Here is a 9,576-nt window from a genome sequence, read left to right on the forward strand (position 1 = left end):
TCTGGGATATCCAGATCGTATTCAACGCCTTCATCGTCATGATGCTGGAGCTCGGTGTGAATGGAGGCATTAGATGCGATGCCGGACGATGAGCTTGAGCCACCCTCTTGAACTGTGTGGACCGATCCTTCTTGATAATCCTCAATCCAGACCATGTTGACGAAGTTGCGCAGGCCGTAGGGCTGGGCCTGGTGGTTCTCCATCGAGGCTTCGTACTCGGAGAGCCGGAGACCCATCGCAGGGGCTGGCCGGCGACGAACGGAGCGCCCTTCAGGAGTAGATGTGACCACGAGATCCGTACCGAGTCGTGCAAGACGACTGGCCCGAGCTGGTCGGGTAGATCTGTTGTGGGTCGTAGTTACCTGCTCATTAGGTTGACTTTGAATCGAACTTACCAGAGCTAGGGTTTCGGCAAGTTTGGTGCCGACCCGATCGATGGAGTCGAGCAAGTCGGTGTTGTCGATCTGCCTCCTTTTGTAGCGAGGAAGCGGACGACGGGTTGTCGGCGTGGCTGAAGACGATGCTGGCATGGTCGGAGCCAGATCCACCGTGGTCGGAGCCGTAGCCGATGCAGGTGAAGCAGTGGTCGGCGCAGATTGAAACCGCACCTCCTCCGGGGTCATGGCGATGAAGTCGTCGGAGCCAGTGGTCCAAGTGATCTGGCCGATGGTGAACGTGAGGCCGTTCGTCGTAGCCATGGAACCGGGGATGATGACCATCTTGTTCGCCTGGAGAGCAGTACGCATACCCCCTACCTGGCGCGCCACTGTCGACGAAATATGGTCGGCAGTCTACCTAGGGGTATGCCCAAGGTAGTAGATTATCGGCAGACAGATACGCAAGCTACAAACAAGATGGTGACGCAAGACAGACACAAGATTTTATCCAGGTTCGGCCGCCGTAAAGACGTAATACCTACGTCCTGCGTCTGATTGTATTGCTGTATGTCAATGAGAGATGTTTTTAGAGGGGTCCCCTGCCCGCCTTATATAGTCTGAGGAGCAGAGTTACAGATCTGGAAACTAATCCTAATTGGTTACAATTGCCATAGGTGGCCAGATAAGGATTCCTATTCTAACCGACCAGGATCTTGCTTGATCTCCAAGTCTGTCTTGACTCCTTGCGCGGGACTCCGAACAGATCGGTCGAACCGCGCGTCATCTTCCAATGGACCGGACCCCCTGGACTAGGCCGGCCCAAGCCTAGCCGTAAGGGTATAGGGGTTCATACCCCCACAGTGGCCAACTTCACCGACGTGCCGGCCGGCGACGAGGCCTAGATCCGCGCGGCGCTGGTCCGACGCGGGCCCCTCGCGGTGGGGCTCATACGTGGGCGGGGTATCGTGCCCGCTCCTCTCCCCGTGCGCGTGGGTCAACCACGGTGTGCTCCTCGTCGGCTACGGCGCGTGCGGCTTCGCTGCGCTGTGGCTCGGCTACCACCCCTAGTGGATCATCAAGAACTCGTGGGGAAGCAGTGGGGGGAGCAAGGGTATTACCGCCTCTGCCGCGGCAGCAACGTCTGCGGCGTCGACAGCATGGTCTCCGCCGTCGCCGTGGTGCCGGCGCTGTGAACCAACCCAATCCACCGCAGCCGGCCGCCATGAGTGTACTCGTGACACGAAGGTTCCGGACGTGGCATGGTATTGTCTGCAGGTGGTAGTGCGTGGCTCATACACCATATACATGTATTTTGATTAACAAAGTTAAGAAATACGTCAAATGTCATCTAAAATAAGAAGTTAATGTTTCGAGGATCATTTTAACGAAGTTGACAATTAAAATCATATAATTATAAAGCGTATTGTTTGGTGTCCTGTAATTACAATTTTCTCGACCATTTCAAACCCGGAAAACCCCCCAAGCGCACGGAGGAAGCAGCCATCGGTGGTCCCTTTCCCCTCCAGTCTCCAGAGTCCAGAGGTACCTCCACTCCAAAGCGCAGCCGCAGCAGCGGGCAAACCCAAGCACCCGCCCAATCCGATTCGGCTTCCGTCCCATCTCGCCCGCCCTCGCCTCCGCGGAGAGATCTGGCGGCGGCGATGCCACTGGGCGACGGCGTGGCGGCGGGGGCGGCGGGGGACTTCGCGCTGCCGGACGAGCTCCTGGCGGCGCTGCCGCGGGACCCCTACGAGCAGCTGGATCTGGCGCGCCGCATCACCGCGCTGGCGGTGGCGGGGCGGGTGTCCGGGCTGGAGCGGGAGGCGGGGCGCCTGCGGGTGGAGGCCGCGGCCAAGGACCGCGAGAACGCCGAGCTCCGGGACCGGGTGGCGCTGCTCGACACCGCGCTGCAGGAGACCAACGCCAGGCTCCGCGCCGCACTCGAGGACAATGTGGGTCGTGGCGTGCCCGGAGCTGCTGGCCCGGCTCAATCTGTTCGCATTTGGCATCTGCGTCCGTTTGGGTTTCTGAACCTGGTGCTTGCAACGTTGTGGGTGCAGATTAAGCTCAGCAAGGAGCGGGACTCGCTGGCGCAGACGTCCAAGAAGCTGGCACGCGACCTGCAGAAGGTTCCTCCCTTCGGCCTATCCTTCTCCTTGTGCATACATATTTGTAGGTGTAGTGCTGTGTTACAGTTACTGTGTAGCTAGGATTAGAAATTCACATATATTAGGAAAGTTATTAACCAGGAGATTTGAACGGTTGAGTAAGGGGAACAATTGAACAATCTATTTGGACCATTTATTAAGTACATTTTAAGATCACAATGAGTGAACTGGGTTGTCATTTCTTAGGCTGCAACTTCCACTGATATTGATGAGAAGGATGGAATTATTCAGATGTTCAGTATCATCATAACTCATAAGTAAACAAATCCTAGCAAATCAAGGATGTTTTCATTGATCTGTAGCCACTGTAAATGGCAAGTAAAAAGTGGAAAACAACTGGGTTTATGCCATTGAAATCATTGAACCAATTCACACCCATGATCATTGGCTTATATGGGCCCCAACAATAAGACACATCATGGACACAATCTTTATTTACTGCATGTGTGCGCTGCTTCATGTTCCCAACGCAAGGTTTCTAAATATGAGTCTTACAACTGATTAGTTTTCTTGCATAGCTGAAGCTGATTGAACTTTCCTTCCCCCCCCACCCCCCCCCCCCCCCCCCCCCCCCCACCCCATGACTATATCTCCTTTCCTTGGATGTCATTTGTTTAATCTCTGTTTCCTTACATGAATGTGCATAAATATCTCTGATTAGATCATTCTCTTGATTAATTTCCTTATATAGCTGATGGACTTTAGCAGTGAATGAGCGCGCAATAAGAGTGAAACAAATCTAAGGGGTGAAACAAATTTTGCCTCTTTTTTTTTCTCTTCCTTATTTGAAGGACGAAAATGAACTTTTATTCTCATGCTCTCGGAGGTCGGAGCAAGCCAAATGGCATTTCAGATTATCAGCCACACTTGTCTATCTTTCTTCTTATTTCTTTGTGGAGCTCTGTGCAGCTTGGAGTTATCTTCTGTTGTTGGTCTTTGTTTTTTTTCACATTTGTATCTTGTAATAAAATTTATGTCAAGACCTTTGCCGTGCTTTAAAAAAAAAAACTCCACTATCTCTTTCCCTAACCATTTTATTTGACAACATACTTATATGTTTTCTCTATTCTCAGTTGGAGTCATTCAAGAGGCATCTGATGCAGTCATTGCGTGATGATAGTTCATCAGTATGTTCATCTTTTTTACCCAGTATATCACGCTATTTATGTGTGCTTGCTATTTTATTTACCCAGTTCATCAGTATGTTCATTTATTTTATGACTGTTCACCCCCTAACTTTTTGCTGAATCCTTCTCAAGCAGCCACAGGAAACAGTTGACATTACAACGTGTGATCAGTCAGTACCATCAAAAGCATCGTCCAGTGGAGGTTAGATGTACATGAAAAATCTCTCATTTCTATTAATAACCACTAAAAGTATCCAACATTGATCCATAACTATTATTTTGTTTTGAATGCTGAAGATGGTGGATCTGTCAGCCACCCTACAACAAATATATTTAGTGAATCTTTGGATGCTGGAAGCACAAACCGAGATGGTATTGTTAGCTTATCATTTATTATTCATCTTGACACCCATCAGGGTGGCAACATAAGTTTCAACCATTTGCACTGTTGAAAATCTATTAGGTACCGCAACAAGGCCTCCGATCCAAAAATATGCCCTCTCATCGCACATCACTCCTCGCCTTACCCCAGAGGCCACTCCTAAAATAATGTCCACTTCTGCTTCTCTGAGGCGAATGTCTACCAGCAGCAACACCGAAGTTGATGTCTGGTGCTACCTCACCAACAAAATCTCGAATTGAAGCTCACATGTCAATGACACCATGGTATCCATCAAGCAAGCAATCCTCGGCAGCTAACTCACCTCCACGAGGACATTCAAACTCAGGTTTGTAAAGACGTGTTGTCATTTGAAACTACAATACAATGTTTACATGGATAGAATAAATATAGCTGATGCTGGAGTTTTCAGGTCGGACTCCTCGTATTGATGGAAAGGAATTTTTTCGTCAAGCCAGGTCTGTTGATATCTTGACCTCTTTTCTGAACCATTGATGAATGAGATGGATGATATCATAATTAACAAAACTTCATTACAATTTATAGGAGTCGTCTATCCTACGAACAATTTGGAGCATTCTTAGCCAACATCAAAGAGCTCAATGCCCATAAGCAGTCACGTGAGGTTGATCATTTCGGTCCATCTGCTAGTTTTTTAATTGAATACCTGTCTGAGTCATAACACAACCACATGACTGTTCATGTTTACATTTTAAACCAGGAAACTCTCAAGAAAGCTGAAGAGATCTTTGGTCCAGACAACAAAGATCTTTATCTATCTTTCCAAGGCTTGCTAAATCGTAGCATGCCATAGGCTTCATGTGTCTCTTTGTAAGTTCCGCTATCCAATGCCAGAGTTCCCCTGCTCATGATTTAGTTACCGCAAAGCTCATAAGATACACAATTTGTTGTTGGGTTTGCAGATAGCGAAGTTGCTGCATTAGCAACCTATTGCCATCTAGTTGTGGGTCCAGTTGCCAAGTTTTGGCCCCATAGGTGGATGTTTGGAACGATCGGACCTCTCCCAACAACCGAGCATGCAAACTAGTGTTGCTTCTGTAAGTGGTGCGCTGCCTAAATTAGAACGCAGTCTGTCATGGTGCCCCATCCTTGTAAAACCGTCAAACAGACAAACTTGAGAGTAAAATTTCATTCATCCCCAACTGGGACAAACCAGTAGCTGCATCTTATTCTGGAACCTGAAGTTAAATTTGTTCGTTCTGCTCTGGTTGTACTGAGGTTTTTCTCTGAAATTAATTTCGCAGCTGAACAAAAGCTGGCACATAATTCCGAAAACACTGGCATGGAAGAGTAAGCACTTGGACAAACATAGTTAAAAGTTATCTGCATTTTCATAGCAGAGTTCACCTGTTTAATGAACCAGGCAGGTGCTACGAGCAAGAGAAAGGTTCTTGCAATGCATAGCATGATGCACACCAATATCTGTAACAATGTTCCACCTTCTCATGGAAGGACAGCCAAAAAAACAAGCCCTGGACATACTGCTAGAAGGTATATAGGAGAAGGCCTCTACGTACGCTCACCTTCCTCCTAGTGTCACGCTGTTACAGCGCGTGCACACAATATACCTGATGATATTATATATATATATATATACCAACTACCATACCACCATCTGTGACTCAAAAACAGCACCTGATCGATCACACGACTAAATCAGCTAAAACAACCTAGATTGAGTGCTTGGCCTGACCCAGAAGAGAAGCACCTGATGGATACGGTTAGCAGCCTCCATCCTGATCCTAGCTAGCTAGTAGGACCAGAAGTGGGCGTCGTCCATGCTGGGCTGGTCCACGACCATGTCCAGCAGCTCCGGCGTGGCCTTGCAGTGCGCCTCGGGCTCTGCCGTCTTGGGCGAGCACATGGACGACGGCGAGCCGGTGTAGCTGCTGCCCCCGCCGGTCCTCGCGGCCTTGAGCCGGTGCAGGATGTAGTCGTTGCTCATCTTGAGCCTGACCATCTCGGCCTGTGCCAGCGCCAGCTGCGCCTGGAGCGCCTCCACCTGCTGCTGCAGCGACGAGATGGCACCCACGCAGCCGTACACGGGGTCCCTGACGCGCGCGTTGGCCTCGTACACCAGGCTGCTTACCGCGTCCCCTCGGTGCTGCACCGCGATCTCCTGCACTTGCCACCAGAGAGCATGAGTAATTGAGTATATATGCACGTACACATGACAAGATACGTAGAAATGTGAAGTAGAACGAGACACATTTTACAGACATGACAAAGAAACACTGATTGAGTGCCTAGCTAGGAAACTGCTAGTGCTATCAGATTAGGACCAATGCACAACCAGCCAGTAATAATAGATGATAATATATTATGGTTATTGGAGTTCTTGTTCCAAGAAAAGAAAAGAAAAAGAAAAGATCGACAACATGTCTGCGTGTTTGGTGCAGCCGAAAGCTTCTTTTTCGGACACCATGTGCAATCCATGCCTGAAGATGGCGACGGCCGTAGGTAGACACACCGGAGGCAGTACTACACTGCTGCCGACGGCTGGCTCGACACATGGGGGAGAAGATCTTCGGTGAATTCGAAGATACGGTCAAGAGCACGCAGGGGCAAGTCCCTGTCGATTCTAATAAATTTGTACCAAATTAGTACCGCCTCCGTTACGAAAAGAATGCACCTATGATTGCGCGTCACGAATAGTAATTAAGTTTGACAAAGTTTTTAGGCGAATAATATTCACAGTTATGTCTTTAAATTAATTTATTATAAAAATATATTTCGTAACTAATCTAATGACATTTATGTTGTATCATAGACATGGATACTTTTTACACTGTGCTAGAATCGTATTCTGTTGGGGACGGATTTTTAGGGACGGAGTGAGCAGTAGATATGTATGGAGGCCCTGGGGCCTGCCTGGGCACATGCAGATGAAAACGTTGCAAATCTGATTGGTTGACCGGGCGTGGGCTATCTTTTTCATTTGGTTTGGGTTAAGAATAATTAACTTTTTACCATACTTACGAGATGATTGGTATATAAAATACCATGTCATGTCAGTGACACACGTGTTATGGTTTCATTCGTAAGAGTGGTAAAAAATTAAATGCCCTCGATTTGTTTTGTTGCTGCACTGCCCCTGCTCATGATTGGATTGGATCGGGTGGCTGCCTGATGGCGCCCCCTGCGTGCAGTGAAAAGGAGACACTGTTTGTCCATGCCTTGTCGAGTGCATGATTACCAAGAACCGGATTAGAATCCTGATACAGTAACTCAGGAGCCGGATCATCAGTAAACTCTTGCTATAACATGGCTGTGTATGTGCCCAAGAAAGAACTGTTAAGCTCTAGGGAACTGATCGACTGTTGAGGCATGCAGTGCACAGCAGAAGCTCAGTCAGGAGCAACAAATAAAGATGGAGGAATGTGGATCAAGCTTCGGGATCAAGACTCCCGGTGTATGTAGGGCTGTAGGCACGGTAGCACAATGAAGGTAGCTAAAGCAGATTGATCCCTAAAAGTGTGGCCAGTAGGTAGGATCGGAGAACACTTTGTTAGTAAGATATGAGTGTAAAGCTTGCTACTTTTGGCAAAGCAGTATACCTGAGACACAGACACGGACTGTTCGTTTGAGCTTATGAGTCGGACTTATTGGCTAAAATCTACAGTATTTTTCTCTCGTAATAAAACAATTTTAGCCAATTTATCGGTCGGCTTTAATACCAGCCGAACAGTCATCGCATAAGTAACGCTCGCTCCAACTATCCGCCTCTACAGTACACATCTATACACACATTGGAGAGGAACAAAATCTAGTCTAGACAATGGAAGCAAATAAAACCATATATATATAACTGTGCAGTGCAAGGAGAAGTAACTGTGCAGTGCAGGCATATGTAAGGTGAGGTGAGGCGATCTGGCGCTGCTGGCGATCTCGATCTTCTAGAAGCAAACGAAGGCTAAGAGGGACAAATAGAACCTCAGCAGATGGGGACATGGAAACCTGTTCACTGAAGCAACCAGCAACATCTTCAGTGCAGAGACGATTATATATTTACTCTATATCAGAGCGGCAAGCATAGTGTGCTGCTGCGTGCATCGCTACATGCTAGTGAGTTTCACGGCAAGGCAACTAGGCAATGGTGTAGCTCGACGAGAGGGGCAAAGAAAAAGCCCCGTGGGGGAAAAAAACTACTGAGCATCGCCAGCGCGGAGAGCAGAGCAACCGAAGACGAAGAGCAGAGCGAGCGGCGGTTGCGCATGGTGCTGTGCTGTACCTGGAGCAGCTTGCTGACATTGCTGGCCCCGAAGACCTTGTGCACGTTGGCGAACTTGTGCGGTTCCCCGGGCGGGAAGTAGGGCGCGAAGACGCAGCCGGCCGCGCACCGGCGCCGCAGCAGCTTGCACGCCGCGCACGGCGCCGCGGAGGCCGCTCCGCCACCGCCCGCCTTCCCTCCTCCGGCCCCGGCTCCGGGCACCGCCATCACCACCACCGCGTCCCTCATCGGCGTGGCGATCGACAGACAGGCGAGTGGGAGTGGGGAACTGGAGAGCCGAGACGCGACTGGTGGAGTATATGGCTGTTGCCAAATTGGGCGGCTGGGCGCTGGGCTACGGGACGTGGGTGGTAGGCACAGGGACGGCGGGCGGACGGGGCAGGTTGCCTGGGCTCTCGGCGTCTACCACGAGTATTGGAATTGGGAGCCCTTTAGTGGAGTCAGGATGCAGGGGGCAAGGCACTGGGCAGAGATAAAAGCTGGGAAAGCAGAGCAGACTGCTCTGCTCAGGAGAGACCGAGAGACTGATGAGAGATGTTGGAATGGCTGGACAAAGGAAAAGGCAGAGAGAGAGAGGACACTGGGCAGTTGAGCCGTCTGTCGTCTTGGCTAGAGAGAGAGAGAGAGGGGATGAGTGTGTGCTTGTGAAGGGGAAGGACAGTCAGCAGTTGAAGGGCGGGCAGGCAGACAGACCGAAATCGTGCCGCAGCACGTAGCATCATGCGTGCCCCCTCTCCTGTGGGCCTCTTCCTTTGATGATCATCCACCCGCATTTGCATGCATCGGTATCGACTATCGATCGATTTCCTTCGCCCCGCTGCCTGCCCGGTCTCCGTGCCCTACCTTTGACCGATGGATCTCCCCACTCCAGCGCTCTCCGTCTCCATTGATGCGAATGCGGTGCAATTATGCAGCGCGACGCATGAAACACAGGGGGAAAAAATAAAGAGACGCAAAGCCACGGCTCGCATGCTAATTGCGGCCCGGCCCTGCACCGTACGAGGAGTGGAAGCATTTTGCTTTTCGGCCGACCGAATCATTCGCGCATGATCCACAGCACAGCACTCCAAGGTTGCTGCTGCATGCTTCTCTTCTCACAAATACAGTACGATCAGATTCAGATGGGTACAGCAGCAGCACGCGGTAGCCTAGTTATTAGTGACTGCTGCAGGAGCAGGTAGGAGCGGTAGAAGTAACATGTGAGCTGTTGTGCAGCAGTGCAGTGCCGAACGCGCTGATTGAACCGATGATG

At 49.9% G+C, this 9,576-nt stretch overlaps 1 protein-coding gene and 1 pseudogene across 1 annotated transcript; one reads left to right on the forward strand and one right to left on the reverse strand.

Annotated features, from left to right (window-relative positions):
* The first annotated feature begins 1,841 nt into the window (after positions 1 to 1,841).
* Positions 1,842 to 5,333, forward strand: LOC136548043 (uncharacterized protein At4g15545-like; annotated as a pseudogene).
* A 136-nt stretch (positions 5,334 to 5,469) lies between these two features.
* Positions 5,470 to 8,891, reverse strand: LOC136548221 (LOB domain-containing protein 4-like). Its single transcript, XM_066539849.1, has 2 exons — positions 8,325 to 8,891; positions 5,470 to 6,212 (listed from the first exon to the last, which is right to left on the reverse strand). The coding sequence occupies exons 1-2, from the start codon at positions 8,550 to 8,552 to the stop codon at positions 5,844 to 5,846; spliced, it is 597 nt and encodes a 198-aa protein (XP_066395946.1). The 5' UTR covers positions 8,553 to 8,891; the 3' UTR covers positions 5,470 to 5,843.
* Positions 8,892 to 9,576: the final 685 nt, after the last annotated feature.

The sequence above is a fragment of the Miscanthus floridulus genome, chromosome 1 (assembly GCF_019320115.1).
Source record: "Miscanthus floridulus cultivar M001 chromosome 1, ASM1932011v1, whole genome shotgun sequence".
In the NCBI taxonomy this organism is placed as follows: domain Eukaryota; kingdom Viridiplantae; phylum Streptophyta; class Magnoliopsida; order Poales; family Poaceae; genus Miscanthus; species Miscanthus floridulus.